At 46.3% G+C, this 17,771-nt stretch overlaps 1 protein-coding gene across 3 annotated transcripts in view; it reads right to left on the bottom strand.

The window, feature by feature from the left end:
• Positions 1 to 8,538, bottom strand: part of AP1S3 (adaptor related protein complex 1 subunit sigma 3) — a 74,588-nt gene extending 66,050 nt beyond the window's left edge. For 2 of the 3 annotated variants that reach the window (XM_051849126.3, XM_089328967.1), the window contains exon 1: positions 8,270 to 8,537. In XM_051849126.3, coding sequence (XP_051705086.1) covers positions 8,270 to 8,272 — 3 coding nt within the window. In that variant the 5' untranslated portion in view covers positions 8,273 to 8,537. Of the gene's footprint in view, positions 1 to 8,269 lie in introns of all 3 variants that reach the window. The other variant, XM_051849127.3, reaches the window with a different exon arrangement.
• Between the last annotated feature and the right edge of the window lie 9,233 nt (positions 8,539 to 17,771).

The raw sequence follows: 17,771 nt of genomic DNA, 5'->3' as shown, positions 1-17,771 counted from the left end.
TAACTTTTTTCCTATAGGGAAATGGGAAATTTGCTCTGATCGAATTTTCTCCTAGAGTCCTGTGAGAGGCAGACTGGAGTTTTGTTCTGTTTCAAATCATCCAAGGAGAAAAGAGACACTGGAAATAGAGAGCAGGAAGTTTCAGGCAATTTTCAGTGTGACCTTGAAGTTGAATACAACATTAATAACTAAGGGTCCTGCTCATATTTCATAGCATGCTTATTTCATCTTTCTTAATCTGAATTTTTAAAAGCTTTGTTCAAGAGGCTATACTCCTGTATGGTAATGGTCTCTTAAATGTTTATTAAGAACTTAAATTTTTCTTCTTACTGCAACCTACTCAGCACTAAAAATCTGTCCCCAAGACCTTTATACCTTAACAAAATCATCTTCATTTGCAAACAAAATGTGTTAAGAGGCAGGCAACCATATCCATCACACCTTTTCAAAGCTTACCACCAACAAACTGCAAACATCATGTGAGATGAAACTGCCTTGTCATAGACCAAGCCTCTCCCTTTCGCCCTTATTTTTTAAAAGATCGTTGATGTAGATTAGACTATCAGCATTCTTAAGGTCATGAGACCAAATGAAAAGGCAGTACTTTGAAAGGCTTATGGCTGATGATAGGTAAACAGATAGATAGCTGCATAGTTAGCTGGCTAGACAAATAAACAGATAGAGGTGTGTGTGTGTGCATGCACATGTGTTTACTGTTTAATGTCATGGTCTTAAAATTCTCAATGCTTTTTTAACAGGGGACTCTACGTTTTCACTTTGCACTGGGCTCTGTAAATGACATAGCCAGTCCTGCCTGTGAGGCACAAGTATCCAATTTATTTGCCCACCATACAAATCAGAGAAAGTTACCTTAGAATATGGGTCAACAAACTACAATCTGTTAGCCAAATCTGGCCCTCCACCTTTTGTTGTACATAAAGTTTTATGGAAACACAGCCCCATTCATTGGCATCTTGTCTATTGCTGATTTTGTGCTACAACAGAAGACTTGAGAAATAATGACAGAGACTGTAGAGTCCTCAAAGCCTAAAATATTTACAGAGAAAGCTGGCTGTCCTCTGTCTCAGAACATTCAAATTTTCCTTTCCAGAGAATAGTAACAGCAGAAATGGCAGTTAAGCCTGAAGGGCTGACCTTCAGGCTTAACTAACCATAAACAAGATATGTCTTAGGGTTTTACCTTTAATGTGCATGTGAATTTTGTATCTTGGATCCAAATCTACTTGTGCTTTACTTTCAAATCTAAATAGTGCCCTAGGAATCAGTCATGTTTGTTCTTTGGCATCTCCCTCTAAAAGGATGAGTACAGAAAGTGAGTTGGCACCCAAGTTTGCAAACCACAGCCATAGTTCCTCCTTTTTGGTAGACCTAGGGTGGAAGGGAAGTTCCTGCATCTAGGTGTCCACTGAGCTTCAATACATTCCAATCATTTCTTATGAGCCCAGAAATCCTGGTAGAGCAGATCCAATGAGGACATTAACATTGAGGATCCCAGGGTCGGCACTGTGGTCAAGCCACTGCTTGCAATACTGGCATCCCAAATTAGAGTACATATTCAAGTCTCAGCTGCTCCACTTCCAATCCATCTTTCTGCTAATGTGCCTAGGAAGGCAGTGGAAGATGGTCTAAGTGTTTGGTCCTCCTATCACACACGTGGGAGACCAGGATGTAGTTTCTAATTTCTGACTTCTGCCTGGCCTAGTCTTGGCTGTTTTGGCCATTTGAGGAGTGAATCAGTAGATGGAAGATATCTGTCTCTCTCTCGTTCTGTTTCTCCCTCTCTGTTGCACTGCCTTTCAAATAAATATTTTTTTAAAAATTTATGAAAGTATATGTAGGATTCTTAATACCCTTAATACTGGACTGAACATATTTTTGCACCAGGTCCTGTTGCTAACATGTGATCATCTTATTTTTCCCTGGAAACTACTTGGAGAGAGCTACTTCAGAATCCAGCTCTGCCTGGCACAAGGACTACAGTCCTGGAACACAGATTTTCCCCAGGCCAGCTTCCTCCCACTGGTCATTGGCATCCCATTTCTAACTTGAATGATTTGTGATAATCCCTTGCTGTTAGGAAAATGGTGCAGTTTTATCTGTGGCGCAATCTATACCCTGACACCATCCTAGGCTCTAGCACCCTCCTCCCCCACTCCCCCTCACCATTGCTAGAAGCCGTGGCCCAACCACCAGTGTCAGCCCTACCCCCATCCTAATGGGATTCGCTGCTCCTGCTTCCCTGCCCGCCCTCTAGCAAAGTTTTAAAAGGACCTGTTCCTGAACACGTGGCTCTCTTCTCTCCTCTCCTCTCTCTCTCTCCTTCTCTCTCTTTTGCCCTCTTCACCCCTTCCCTTTGGTCTGCTGGATTTTCCCCAATAAACCCTTTCCCTTACTCCGGTGTTTTGTGTGTTTTGTGACAGCCTAACACCTGCCATTGCTAAAATTCTTAATTCATTGCAACTAGCAACCACGCTGAAAACACGTTCCTCCAGCTGGACACCACAGTACATCGTGGAGAACAGTTGAGCAGCACTTGCCTCTGCTGCAGAAGGCATGGGGGCCCCCAATGGTTCAGAGAGTTTTTCTTTGTAAGTGCCTAGGATACTTACACAAGAGAATCCCAGCAGAAAGAGGTGTCAGGGAAGCACAAGGTTGGCCAGACAGAGAGCTTCCAAGGAAGAGGCAGGGACATATTGTCACGGGTCACAGAGGGGAGGGCGGTTGCCGGAGCTAGTCTCGTAAGTTCTTTTCCTCAGCTTAGTATAGAAATAAAAAGCTGGGAAACAATTTGCAAAGAGGCAGAAACTTTTATATAACTGGTAAGCAACAGAGAAAGCGTCTGGTGGGAGGAGACCAGGCGGAATGCTGGAGCAGGACACTGGCTTTGAGGAAGTGGCCCGGGTTTCTAAGGCATTACTATCTGTTCATTGGGTTATCCTGTTGGGGGTGCCCATTGGACAGGGGATTTCACATATGTATGTTGATTGGCTTGGAGATCATGGAGATAGCGGGGGTCTCCTGGAGACTGTCTCCTCAGGGGCTCAGACCCCCTCCTCTGCTAGCTTTGGGTAAAAGATTGCAGCCACCCTGAAGCTGTGATTGAAGGCTGCAAGGTCACACATGCAGCCCAAGAAGCTATTAGTGGGGAGATGCCAGTTGGCCTGGAGACAGGCTTTCTAGCCACAGCTGACAGTTTGTTTTTGAAGAACATTCTACCTATGTCTGAAGGAGCCCACAGACTCCCAGCCCCACTGGCCGGCCTCACATATTCCTTGGAAGAAAGAGACCACAGTGGTCTCAGGCCTCAGGCTATAGTAAGAACCAAATAAAATTGAAAGAGTGTTTCATGGAGATGTCAAGAAATCCTTGTCTCTGGGAACTGTTAAAGGAGTTTGTTTATGTGTATGTGTTTGTTGGGGAACTGTGAGAAATAACTTCATCTATTACACCTTAGTCAATAATCAAATAATTCACAGGACCCCAAAGAACAGACACTGACAACACAGTGTGGCAAATAGCATACCTCTAGTCTACTTCCTGCAGTTGTTAGTAAAACACCTTACAAAAATTGCAGGCAGTTGACAATATTCACCACAAAAAGATGAATCAAGGAACTCAGAAGTCATAGTCCTGGTGAGGGGGAAACACAGTCTCAGTGGAGTTGTCAGGAGACCAGCGGGAAGGCCCTGCTACAGGTGGGCCCTCTTGGGACATCGGAGTACCGCGAAGGGTTAGTTCTCTCTCCTGTTCCCAATCCCCTACCCCACAGCAACTCCTGGCCAGCAGCCCAGACCAAACCTTAAAGGAGGAAAACACTCATTACTATAATACACTCCCTCACTCTCAAACTAGAATTTACACTGCCAAAATAACTACATACTTATTCCAAAGAATTCAAGCTTCAGACAATAAAATTGATAAATTGGAGGGGGAAGGGGGCGAGGCAGGATCTACAGGTCCATAGTTCAATTGCTCCACCCAACTCCTTTGTACCTTTCCTGTTTCTGTGTAAGGTGCTGAGATTACAATGAATGGGGAGGCTTTTGTTTTCAACCTGAGTTAGGAAAATGCACACACAGGCTGTATCCAGCTAATAGGAGACAACCTCATAGTTCAGTCGGAAGAGTTCTTTCTAATTCAGAATTAAAATCACACACACACACACACACACACACACATTTGATCTTTGTAGCATGATGTGTATCTCACTTTATCTAAATAACATGTATTATAACTGGGTTTTCAACACAAAATGAAGCATTTCCATAGGGGTAGCCAGTTGAGTTTCTTCCAGTGGGTGATTTTATTTTGTTCACAACATGGTTTAAAAAGTCATCTTAACTTTTCCAAAGCACATGGGATGCATCTGTCAAAGTCCACCTGCATTTTTCCAAATGGTGTTTCCAAAACCATCTGTCAATCCTCAAGCTATCTTCTTAAGAGAAAAAAAATAAAGGAGCAGTGATAACAACCCCCCCCTTACCCATCAGCGTTGTCAACCACTGCAAAGTAAATTTTTCCTGATAAGATTTTAAGCACAGGGGGCTCACAGCCCCTAGGATTCCCAGCATTGTTTAACAAGGTAGAGATTTCTGAAACAAAGGTAAGAGGAAGATGTTTACAGCTGCTGTGAACAGTAAGATCAGATACCAGCACAGCCCCGGTGTGCATGAAACTGGAAATCTCCGTGCTGGAAACCAGACTCACTGGTAGCAAGCTGAAGCCTCTTCCAGCTCCCCAGTGTAAAAGCAGACAACAGTCAGGACCAAGAGGAGCGAGGACTAAGAGGGAATCACAAACCGGCCCTCAGCAAGGATCTTCAACTACTGGACGCTGGCAAAGGCCACCAATTCTTCCCTAGCACATGGCAGTAATGACAGATGAGACACACTCAGGAAAGCTGCTCAGTGCACGTTCATACGGATTCACTCATGGTACCCGTCACACTCCATGACAGTGATTATGAAACGTTTCGGACTCATTACACTCTTCAAAGCTGAGACCCCAAAGGACTTTCTGTTTATATGTTAATCCATTAATATTGTGTTAGATATTAAAATGGAAAAAATTAGGGAGGTATTCATTAATTCATTTAAAGTTATAATAAACCCATTATACATAACATTTTATGACCAATAACAATATGTTCCAAAGCCAAAAAATTTTTTTCAGTGAAAAAAGGAGCATTGTTTTGCAGTTATACAAATCTCGTAATGTCTGGCCTCATTGAAGACAGTGGGCTCTCCTACCTATCTCAGCATTCAATCTGTCGTGTAGGCTAAAGAACATTTCACCTTAGTCTTGTGAGAATGCAATGGCTAAATCAATGTTGTGGTGCTGTTGTGAAAATAGTTTTGGGACTAGCTCTGTGGCATAGTGAGTAAAGCCACCGACTGCAGTGCGGGCATCCCATATGGGCATGCTGCTCTAGTTCCGACCCAGCTCTCTGCTATGGCCTGGGAAAGCAGTAAAAGATGGTCAAAGTCCTTGGGCCCCTGCACCCACGTGGAAGACCAAGAAGTAAAGAAGCTCCTGGCCTCCTGGCTTCGGACGAGCTCAGCTCTGGCCGTTGCAGCCATTTGGGGAGTGAACCAGTGGATGGAAGATTTCTCTCTCTCCCTCTCTATCTCTGCCTCCCTGTAACTCTGCCTTTCAAATAAAAAAATAAATCTTAAGAAAAAAAAAGAGGGGCTGGCGCTGTAGTGCAGTGGGTTAACGCCCTGGCCTGAAACGCCAGCATCCCATACGGGTGTTGGTTCAAGACCCAGCTGCTCCACTTCCGATCCAGCTCTCTGCTGTGGCCTGGGAAAGCAGTGGAGGGTGGCCCCAGTCCTTGGGCCCCTGCACCCAGTGGGAGACCTGGAGAAGGCTCCTGGCTCCTGGCTTCGGATCGGCGCAGCTCCGGCCATTGCAGCCATCTAGGGAGTGAACCAGCAGATGGAGGACCTCTCTCCCTCCCTCTCTCTTTCTGCCTCTCCTTCTCTCACTGAGTAACTCTGACTTTCAAATAAATAAATAAATCTTAAAAAAAAAGAAAAAGAAAAAAGAAAAATAGTCATGACCCTCAGAAAAGGCTTTATGTACTAAGGTGCCTGAGTTACACTGGGAAAACCCCCACCTTATCAGTTCAGAGAAATTTTTATCTGCACTTAAAAATGAGCAATGGGGTGGGCGTTTGGCTCAGAGGTTAAGATGATGCTCGGGATGCCCAAATCACAAATCTGAGTGCCTGGGTCTGAGGTCTGCCTCCACTCCCAATTCCAACTTCCTCCCAGCACACGTCCTCAGAGACAGCAGGGGATAATTCCAGTTCTTGGGTCCCTGCCACACACGTTGGAGACCTGGATTGAGTTCCAGGTTCCTGGCTTTGGCCTGGCCCAGCCACAGCCACAGCCATTGCAGGATCCAGAGAAGATGGGAGATTTCTCTCTCCCTCTCTTTTAAGTAAATATTTTTTATAATGAGCAGAGACAGAGTGAGATGAAGGAATTGTCCAAGGTCACACAGCTAGAACAGGTCGGAGTAGGCAAAATACAAAGCACAAAATTCCTAATGTCATTCACTTATCAAAAGGATCAAACTGAGATCATGAATGCAAAGAGATATCACAGTACCCCCAGCTTATCACAAGTGTCCAAAAACACGAACATTTCCTGCATTTCTAATCAACTCATCACATGTCAGCAACAAGAAGAAACAAAATTCTTAGGGCTAGCATTGTGGCATAGCGAGTAAAGCTGCTGCCTGTGACATTGGCATCCCATACAGGTGCCAGTTTGAGTCCCGGCTGCTCCACAAATGTGCCCAGGTGAAGCAGTGGAAGACGGCTCAAGTGCTCCAGCACCCATGGGGAGACCAGGAAGAAGTTCCTAAGCTCCTGGCTTTGGCCTGACCCAGCCACAGCTGTGTGGCCATTTGGGGAGTGAAACAGCAGATGGAAGACCTCTTTCTCTCTCTCTCTCTCTCACTTTGCCTTTCAAATAAAGAAAATAAATCTTTTTAAAAAGAAAAAAACTGCACAGCAGGTGGAACATGGAACCCCTTTTCCCATACCCTTCCCCAACCCACAGAATGGAAGCAGCAGCCTTTTACCACTCAGAAACTCAGGGCTTTATTCGACCTCTGTGAGACAAGCAAGGTGGGCTGGGCATTCCACCACACTGTTCCCTGGGAAACCTCAGCAAGTCAGCAGAGCTGTCCCTATATTTACAGCTTCCTTTTTGCATCAAGCTGTAAACCTTCAGCCAACAAAACCGGCACCACCTGTGTGTGTGGCCAAAGTGTCCTGGGAGTCAGCATCTGTGGGTTTCCTGACCCAGGGCTCGGCACCCCACCGCTCTCCATGTCGATTATCACTCTCAACCTGAGGGCCCACCTGCTCGCTGCCTGGGCCTGCGGTGGGACAGCTGAGCCTACAATGTGCAGAGTGGGTCTCTTGCTGGGGTTTGGGAAGTGGAGTTGGTGCAGCTCACACCACTGCACTCTTAAACCGCTGCCCCACAGAAGGCAGGGGTGGTCTACTTATTGCTGCCACCCACACGCAACCCCAGCATCTCTCCCCTGCTTGTCCTACCCGCCCCCCGACCCCATACACACACTCACCACAATCCAATCACAACAGCCAGAGGGATCTTTCCAAAGCACCGAACGAACAAGGTCAGTTTGCTTGCTGAAATGCTACCCACATCATTGGAACAAAAAACCAAAGTCCTTACTTTAGCGTCTAGGGCTCTGCTTCCACGGGGCTCCCTACCAGATGGTGGTGGCTCTACCTGCAGCCGCCGGCCAGTAGCTTAGATGCTCTCTCCCCAAGGAGGCCTTCCCTGAGTCAAAAGTTCCCTTTCACATCCTTGTGCTCAGAGCCCTCCTCACTCTCGGAAGTTACCTTTATTTTGCGCGTACATCACAGGGCATCCTCCCTCCGCCGCCTCCTCCTAGAGCCACAAGCTCCCTGAGAGCAGGAATCCCACCTGGTCCCCCGCGACTTCCCCAGAGCCCCGCACGCTGCCTGGCAGGCTAAGCGCCCCGCCAACGAATGAATGGAGCCAGGACGCGCGGTTGCCTAGGCAATCCCCGAGCAGCCGCCCCGGCTCCCCCGCGCTCCCGCACCGTCCCGGGCGGCGGGGACACAGCCGTGCGGGTCTCGGGGGCCCGGGCGGGGCTCGCCGCACCCCCACTCGGCCGCAGGTGCCTCCCGAGAGCGCGCACGCCCCCGGGCCGGCGCCGCCCCGCGGCTCGCCGCACTCACCATGGTGGCCAGGCCGCCGCCGTCCCCGCCCTGTGACGAGCGAACGCAGTGGACGCCGAGGGCCGGAGCCGAGCGCAGGAGCCCGCGCGGCTGACAGGTGAGGCGGCCGCCTCAGACCATGGCTGCTTCCCACAATGCCCTCGAACTGAAAGTTTGCAGACTCCTCCCCGCGCCGCTCGCCTCCTCCCCTGGCGCTCCTCACCGGCGTCTTCCTCCCTTCTCCCTCCTCCCCCTCACTCTCCTCTTCTTCTTATCCCTCCTCCTCCTCTTCCCTCCTTCTTCCCCTCCTCCCTTCCCCCCTCCTCTCCTCCTTCCCTTTCCTCCTGCCCTCCCCGCCCCGCGCTGGCCCGGCAGCTGCTGCAGCAGCAGGTGCGAATGCACCTGCGCGCGCGCGCGCTCGCGCCTCTGCCTGGGGCCGTGTCTGCTGCCGCGGCCAGGGCTGGCCAGAATCGCGCAGGTACCCACCAGGACCAACCTGCACCAAAAGCTCCTGGGAGCTGTCATCAGCTTTCATAGATGAGGCGGTGCAAGTGTGCCCGTCATTCATTCGACAAACGTTTGTTAGACCTAAAAAAAAAAAAAAAAAAAAAAAAACACTTCCCGATACACTTGGAGAAAATTCTGTCTTTTCCTAATCAGGGTAAGGAGGGAGCGAGCGGTTGGTAGAAGAACTAGAAGTAATTTTTTAAAGTAAACCCTGCAATCCAAGAACGTGGGTCATTTTAAGAAGTTCCTTTAAACTTTTCTGTCACTAAGAACTTGTGGTATTGAGCCTTCTTCATTTTCTGTGCTCCCCTGATTTTTAAATCTTGGGAATATTATTATTTTTGGATGGGGGGTGGTGAGGCGCCAAGCCGCAATTTCTAAGCAGAACTGTGAGCATAAAAATGAATGTATACTTAGGTTCTTTGGAGAAAGACAATCGTGACCCTGAAAAAGTTAAGAACAATTGCCTGGGCTGCCGCTGCATTCAAACAGGTGAAACTGTTTCCGGGAGCTGCCATGCACCTTCTGCAGGAGGTGGGCCAACTCAGGTGACCGGAATGTAAGGGGAGCTCCATCCACCCACGCGTCCATGCCACAAATATTTATCAGTACTGACTTCCCGCGCCAAGCTGCGGGAGGAACTTCTGGATCCTGCCTGAAACACCCAGCTGTCTTTCTCTTAGAGCGTCTATCCTCTTGTAGGACAAGGCATAAGAAACACATAAATAAATTCCGACAAAGTAAAATGAGAAATGCTAAGAAGATGAGCAGGTCGCTAGGGTGGGCACAGGGAAGCTGCAGAAGTTTAGAGTGGTGGAGGAAGCTTCGCTGTGGGGAGAGGACTTGAGACTTGAGACCTGGAAGTTTCAAGGCAAATACATGGGGGGGGAGGGATACATTGGGGGGGAGAAGAGGGGAGAGAGGGGGGAGAAGGAGGGATACATTGGAGGGGGGAGAAGAGGGGAGAGGGGGGAGAGGGAGGGATACATTGGGGGGAGAAGAGGGGAGAGAGGGGGGAGAGGGAGGGATACATTGGGGGGGAGAAGAGGGGAGAGAGGGGGGAGAAGGAGGGATACATTGGGGGGGAGAAGAGGGGAGAGAGGAGGGAGAGTGGAGGGAGGGGGGGAGAGGGTAGAGAGAGGAGAGAGCCAGCCTTCTGGAAAGATCTCAAAGAAAACCTCAGTGCTGGAGTTAAGAGAAAAGATGTCTGAGAGATAGGCAGGAGCCCCAGGCAATCAGTCTTTTCTACATCAAGGCATAGCATACCCTAAAACAATCAAGACAGCAGCAAGTGCAGCCTCAAAGCCTTTAAAAGCCCAGCTGCCTGCTGTCCTCATTTGTCACCACACCTGGCGTAATGGTGTCTGCCTGAAGCATGATTTGGATTATTTGACAACTCTTAAACCCCAAGCTCTGGGGTGATTTTTGCTGAAAGAGAAGTGTATTTAGGAGAGCTGCCTTCTAAATGCCTGCCCTCTCCCGCAGGCTGTTTCCCTCCCTCTCAGACCTTTCGGCTTTACCTGAGCAGTCAGCCTTGGTGCCAGGAAAGGTCCAACTCCATGCCAGCCACCTTGCAGATCCTGTGTAAAACACGCAAACATTCTGCCTGGAGAGTTTTAGCCCTGGTGGGACAGAGGTGGGATTACTGCAGGCAGCTTCGTTGTGAAAGAAATCCCAGTGCTCTTGCCATGTCGAGTAAGTCCAAGATTCAAGCAGGAGAAAGTTCCCTCACTGTGTGGCCCCCATGGGAGAGGATGTGAAGGAGAAGGAGAGGCAGGGTGGGATCCTAACTAGCCCCGACCTTTGCTTTCCTTCCCAACCTCGCCGAGGTGAGCAGTGAGAGTTCTCCTGGGCTTCTCCCATTTGAGTTCTTCCCTCCAGGTTCTCACACCACACTCAGAATCATCCTAACACAGAGGCCTGCGGTGGGCTGGACACTGCACATACTTACCTCCCCTGCCCTTCAGAGAACCTGTAAGAAATAGGCACGGTGCCCAGTGTATAGATGACAACCTGAGGCTCAGCGATGACAAGACCAAAGTAGGCTAGATCACTAATGAGAGGCAGAAATGAGGCTGCACCAAGACTCAAGCTGATTCTCCTTGGGGCCCCACACCCAGCAGACTCTCTGAGGACACAACAGTGGGGGTGAAGCAGTGGCTTCTGAATACTGTTTGTATCAGCAGAGGAAGTTGTAATTTTGAGTCTTGACTTCGCTATGCTACCTTTGCTTCCTTTGGACTCCTGGTTCCATAGGTTCACCAGCAGGTAGGCCAACCACTGGTTGGGCCAATAGCTCTGTAGCTCAAGATATTTCACTGCAAAGAGGAGTTCCCAATTAGATCCTGAATGGGCTTTCAGATTCAATGTGTTCTGCCATGGGTGCACAGTGTGTTGTGTGTTTCAGATGAGGATGTCTGAGCTGGTGCATGTGACTCTGCATTTGCACACTTACAATACAATGCCCAGTCAACTTGATTGAGGATTTTCACTCTGCAGATCATTCCATGAATACATATTAACAGGAGGTACAGAGGGAATGCAGTAAAGGTCACCATCAAGTCCACAGTAAGGGAGATGGGCAAATTAGAGATGTGATAGTAAAGTGATGACAGTCCTTAAGCCAAAATATTAACAATGTAGAACTATCAATTTACAAGTTTGAAAAAAGAAATGAAGCAAAGGAGAGGCCGACTTCAAAGTCAACTTATGCAATGCCTTCCCAGCAGTACACATATTTAATTGAAACCTGGCCCTGGTGTTCTTCAGTGCCCTTCCATTAATGTCTTAAGAAATCAAAGGCTCCAGTAATTCCTTCTGCAGTGTTCAGGAATACCTCTTGTCATGGTGAAACTTTTAGTATCAGGCCTCATTCTGTTCTTTCAAAACCTCCTTTACTTTATAATAATAGGACATTTTCATTCCAAATGGAAAAACCCTACCTATATCTGAAGGATATTTTCAGAACATTTCCAATTATAAAATAATACCGATTCATGGTGGATTTGGAATATACATAAAAGTATTATTTTAAAAACTCTTAATTCTACCAAAGAGAAATAAGCATGTTTATATTTTGCATGTTTCCTTCTAGATTTGTATCCTATAGAGGCACAGAAGACATAGAGAAAGAGAGGAAGAGAGAGAGTGAGAGAGTGAGGGAGAGAGGGAGGGAGAGAGTTTTCACTTTTAAAATAAAAATTGGAATTCTGCTATGGTTTGAATGTGTACCCTCTAAAATTCATGTTGAAACTTGATCCCCACTATGTGGGTGTTAAAAAATGGGGCTTTTGGTAATTAGCCCCTTTTTTACCATCCGTCCCTTCTATCATGTGAGGACACAATGTCCATCTCCTCCCAACAGCACAATATGGCGCCATCTTAGAAGCAGTGACTGAGCCTTCATTGAACACCAAACCTACTGGTGCCTTGGATACCCAGCCTCCAGATCTGTGACAAATGAATTTCTGTTCTTTATAAATCACTAGTATCCAGTATTTTTAAAGAGCCCCAGTGAACTTGTATGCTGTTGTGCATCCTACTGTTTTGCTTTTTAGCAGCATAGCTATTGAACAAACATTTATTGAGCATCCGTTCTCTGCTAAGAACTGTGCTGGACATTAAACAGAGAAAAGGAGATGTAGCTCCTCTCTAGGTGGTGTACAGTATTGTGGGAAAACATAGATTAGACAAATAATACCTGTCAGATGTAACTGTCACCAATGCTAGGAAAGAAAAAGCTAGGTGCTGTGCAAACAAGTAATACAGGAATTCCTGGCAGATGTGTGTTGTTTGCCTCTCCAGGACCCCTCCTCTCTGTTTCCGGCACTTCTCAGTTTGGATTTGAGGAACCAATCTACACACAAACTCTTGACTTTAGGAGTGGCACACGACCCAGTCCTGGCTGGGCACAAGATTGCCTTTCCACGGCAACAATGACTGGTTCTGAAATAGGCATATGCTCAGAGGAACAGGCAGTAGGCAGCAGCCCAAACCAATAAGACTAAAACCTGGGACTTTTTTTAGGACCTTATTTGAGGAGTTCTTCTACTCTTCCTGCTAGGTTTAAATGTGAAAGAGGAGGCTGGAGCTACTGTGACGTTCTTTTTTAAAGTTTTATTTATTTATTTAATTTGTTTGGAGAGTGAAAGAAAGAGAGAGAGCAAGAGATCTTCTATCTCCCATCTTCCATCTTGGTTCACTCTCCAAATGGCCTCAATGGCCAGGGCTGGGCCAGGCTGAAGTCAGGAGTCCAGGCTCCATCTGGGTCTCCCACATGGGTGCCAAGGACCCAAGTGGTTGGGTCATCTTCTTCAGCCCTCTCAGGTGCATTAACAGGGAGCTTTCTCAGAAGTAGAGCAGCCAGGACTCAAACTGGTACTCATACAGGATGCCTATATTGCAGGTGACACCTTAGTTTATTGAGTCACCAATGCCTGCCCTTGGTGCTGCCATTTTATCTCCCTGATGGATGAGTTTCCCTATAAAGCCAATTTCAAGGAAATCGAGTCAAAAGGTGAAAAGGTGAGCAGGTCCTGTCAACACTTTCTGAGACAAACTTAACAGTAACCCTGGATTTCACAGTTACCTTAACCAGTTTGAGTTGCTACTTGAAATCAAGATCATTTGCAACATAAACCCGTCATGGAAAGTTTCCCTGAGGAAGGGCCATGTAAACTGAGACCTGGAGGATAAGTAATAGGTAGGCTGGCCTAGGGCAGGAGGCAAGTTTGGAAAGCCAAACAGAACAGCCACATCATGAGTAGATTCCTTGAGCAAGAATATCAGTGTTTGGGCAGCGGAATATCACACAGGCCTTTCCAGGTCTCATTGATTCCCCAAAATAGGAGACCACGAAGCATGAAATCATTTAAGACTTGCACAAGCAAAAATGTGACATGATCATGTTTTAGAGGTGTTTATTGATCCACTTGCTGTGGTCCAGAGAGCACAATGAGTGGCAGAGGAGAGAGGATGTGTGAGAGAGGGGAGACTTATTAACAGGCCTAAATTACTTCAACCAAGAGTTGATAATGATGGCTTCAGCAAGGATGACTGTCATGGATTTTTCACTTACTTTTAGATGCTGAGAATTTCCCCCATTTCAATTTCTATTTTTTTTTAAATGATACTCAGGGGCAGGCATTGTGGCACTGCAGTTTAAGCTGCCACTTGGAATGCCTGTATCACATATCAGACTGCCTAAGATAGAGTCCCACCTCTTATTCCAACCCAGCTCTCTACTGATGAATATCCTGGGAGGCAACAGATAATGGCCCAGGCGATTGGGCTCCTGCCACTCATGTGAGGGACCCACATATACGTTCTAACTTCTGACTTCAACCCGGCCTGGCCTTGGCTGTTGCTGTCATTTGCAGAATGAACCAGTGGATGGGATCTCTCTTTCTCTCTCCCTCTCTCTCTCTGTCTCTGGCTTTCAAATAAATGAATGACCTCTAACTTGGAAAAAAAAAAAAAAAGAAAGCAAGAGTTGAGCATTACCTTTAAAAAGTCATACTTAAAGGACGTCTAATATTCTATTTATGATATGTCACCTTATAAAGGAGTAAGTAACAGATGTCCTAGAGTCTTTTCCTATAACTAAATGCAGAGATTGTTTCCAGTTGGTATTTTACAAATACTATAACAGAAATAATGCATATAATATTTGCACCCAAGATCTAGTTAACCAGGATAAATTCATAACAATTAAATTACTAGTTTAAAAAGCAAACCCTTTAAGGCCTCAATATCTATTTAACTATTTTTACCCATATTTCCATCAAGAAAGACTGTACTAGTTCACACTGGTATAAGAGTCCCTTTTCACCACATTCCTACCAATAATGAACAACCCATATGACTCCTAAGAATAAATTTCAATTTTAAATAGCTCCAATTGAATTTAGCTGGAGAAAACTCACATCAGTGCTGGCTGGTTTCACTTTAAATTCTTGCTCCTGAGTTTGAAATGCCTTAGGCAATCTCAACTTTGTCCATCTTCTTCTCTATTTTCCTCATACCTCAGCACTGCCTCTCCCTTCCTCCCTATCAGCTTCTCACCAAGAAAGCAAAATCAATCGAAAGAACACTTCCTCATATTTAAAACATTAAATGTCCAAGCCTTCGTGCCTTCTCTCCCATTGGCTTGTCCTGCCTGTTACTGTAGGACTGGGCACCAGGTCCCATGCTCTTTCACATAGAAAGGATCTTATTAAAAATTGCTGCTCTTTTTCAATGACATTTCTTCCCTGTCTATGAGATCAGTCTCCTGCAATATCTAAATATTTGGTAAGATCCTCCCATCTTTTCAAAACAAACAAAATTTCCTTTGGCGTCATTTCCTTTATAGCTGCTGCCCTACTTCTCTGCTTCCTTTTGTAGCGTATCCATGACTCCATTTATAGTAATGTCTCAGTTACCTATGGCCCGCTACCTTTGCTGTCACCCCTATATTCTTTTTAACTCCACCTCATTGGGCTTCTGTCTCTACCACTTCACCAAACTGCCTTTACAAGATCAACAGTGAGCTCCAATGGCCCATTCCAATGGGCAACAGCTCTTGACCACTGAAATCCCCCTTCTACCTCTCTCCCCTTTTCCTTTCTTTTTTTTTTTTTTTTAAATATTTATTTATTTATTTAAAAGGTAGGATGATATATTGAGATATATATATATGTGTGTATATATATAGATAGAGAGAGAGAGAGCGAAAGAGAGAGCGAGAGCTCTACCATCTACTGGTTCACTCCCCAAATGGCTGCAAAGGCCAGGGCTGGACCAGGCCAAAGTCAGGAGCCTGAAACTCCATCTGTATCTCTCACATGGGTAGCAGGGGACCAAGTACTTGCACCATCTTCTGCTGCTTTCCCAGGAGCATTAACAGGAAGCTGGATCAGAAGTGGAGCAAATGGGACTTAAACTGATACCTATATGGGATGCCCATGTTACAGATGGTGCCAGCTTAACTCACTATGCCACACTGGGCCCCTATCTCTGTCTTTTTGCCTTTGTGGAATTGCTTCATCCTCCAAACCTGTATATGTGTTATACCAATGCTCAGTCTTTGTACCAAACTTGTACCTTGCATAGCTGGCATGTAGAGTAAGTTAGTACAGATACTGAGTGTTTTAAAGCTGCTAGTTTAGACCAGTCTGTGAAAGGCATATATGGAATTCAATAATTTAGGCAATGAGGATCTAGCAGAAGAATGGAAATTGGGCTTCAGGGCAAGGAGTGGTGCATAGCTGGAGTGAAACTGTGCTGAAAGGAGATTAACTGGAGAGGTAGCTGGGTGCAGGGCATACAGACACACTCCCAGAAGGAAAGGTTCAAACAACTGTGTGCCAAATATGGTGGGGCTTGAAATGAATTTTCGAAATGGGAGAAGAAACTGGTAAGCTGGCAAGCAAACTCAGAGTGTGTGTGTGGTTTCATTCATAGACACGCATGTGCATGTGCACACACATATGTGCCCTTGGAGCAACTCATTTCCTCTAGGCTATGGCTTTGCTCACCAGGGAAAGCGGTACACAACCCTTGAGTTGTTTTCATTTCTACAGGATTATGCTTACAACATGCTTTTCATGCAGTTAAGATTTATAAAATGATAGATGCGAGCCCCAAAGCCAGACATGGTAGGAGTGAGATAGTTCCTCGAGGAAGGTTTGAAAACTAGCAGGTCAAATACTGAAGATTTGGAGTCATCCAGGTGTATTGTCTGGTGGATACACAGAGTGGGTTCCTCCTGCATCAGGGAAATGTCTGTACTGTCCAGGTTAGTTGCTCCATCTTTAAATTAATTTTAATCCATTATCTATGGAGACCACAAATTTGCTAGGAAAAAAAATCCCATACATATATGTCGCTCCCCCTCTTCGTGGAGGAGCGACACTGAACCCTGCCTAGGCTTCATATCCAAGTCACGGCACCATTATGTCGCTCCCCCTCTTCGTGGAGGAACGACACAGGACCCTGCGCTGTTCTTTCGTCTGCTCGGCCCTCCCCGGGTTTGCTGCTGGTTCTTCCCGGGTTGGCTGCTGTCCCTTCCACCTCCGTGGAAGGGCGGTTCCCCCTGGCCACTTTCCCCACTTCCGCAGGGGAGCGGCACACCGCCGGCCGGCTCTCTCGGGGGCTGCACAGGTGTTCCTCTTAGATGTTCCTGGTGCATGTTGTCTCTCTCCTCCTTTATAGTCCTCTTCCGCCAATCCCAACTCGGCTGCCCACACGCCGAGTATGCTGCTCTCCTCCAATCAGGAGCAGGATCAGCTCCTGGAGGTCATCACTCAAGTTGGCAAGAGGCAGCTGCGTAGAAGCTGTTTCCTCCTCTCCCAGCGCCATATTGTGGGAGAGCAGATGCATAGAATAAGTCTTAATTCCAGTAACTTAGTCTAGTCCGAGTTGCTCCCCACACATATATGTATCATACATATATATATCATACATATATAAATCATACATACATATATCACCATTACAATGTACTGTCTGTTCTTGACATCCTGGAGGATTTGTGCAGATATAGAAGACCCATGAGAGTGTGGGTTGTTAAAGAATGAAGCCAATATCCCTAGAGTTACCTTCGTCTCTGCTATAGAGGTATAATGGCATCTTAACCCAGATGACCTGTGTATACTAATTAATACTATCCAAATGTTTTTGTCCTACTCTGAATACTAGATTGTCTTTAGGAAACAAAGGGTGCATGATCAAAGGCAAAGAGGGCATTCTTGTGTCATTTGCAAAGCTCTTCCTGGTGGCTCCTGAATTCTTAATGGTAACTTTGGAGTCTACAAATACACAAGGCTTACTTGGCTTCATTAAAGAAGACTTGTCAGGAAGTGAACCAGGTCTTACACAGCCAGGTCACAATGGTCATCTGGTTAAAGACTAACTAAACTGCAGATAAACAGATCCAGGAGGAGCAGCTCCTGAGTTTTTCATCTCCTTAGTCTTGTTGAATACAAAGTGCTTGAACACAGCATGTCATGCTCATCACAGCAACACAAAATGAAGA

The sequence above is a fragment of the Oryctolagus cuniculus genome, chromosome 3, assembly GCF_051225735.1.
Source record: "Oryctolagus cuniculus isolate XC-2025 breed Fujian yellow rabbit chromosome 3, ASM5122573v1, whole genome shotgun sequence".
NCBI lineage: Eukaryota > Metazoa > Chordata > Mammalia > Lagomorpha > Leporidae > Oryctolagus > Oryctolagus cuniculus.
Note: the sequence above shows the minus strand (reverse complement) of the source record. Positions and strands in the feature narration are given on the sequence as shown.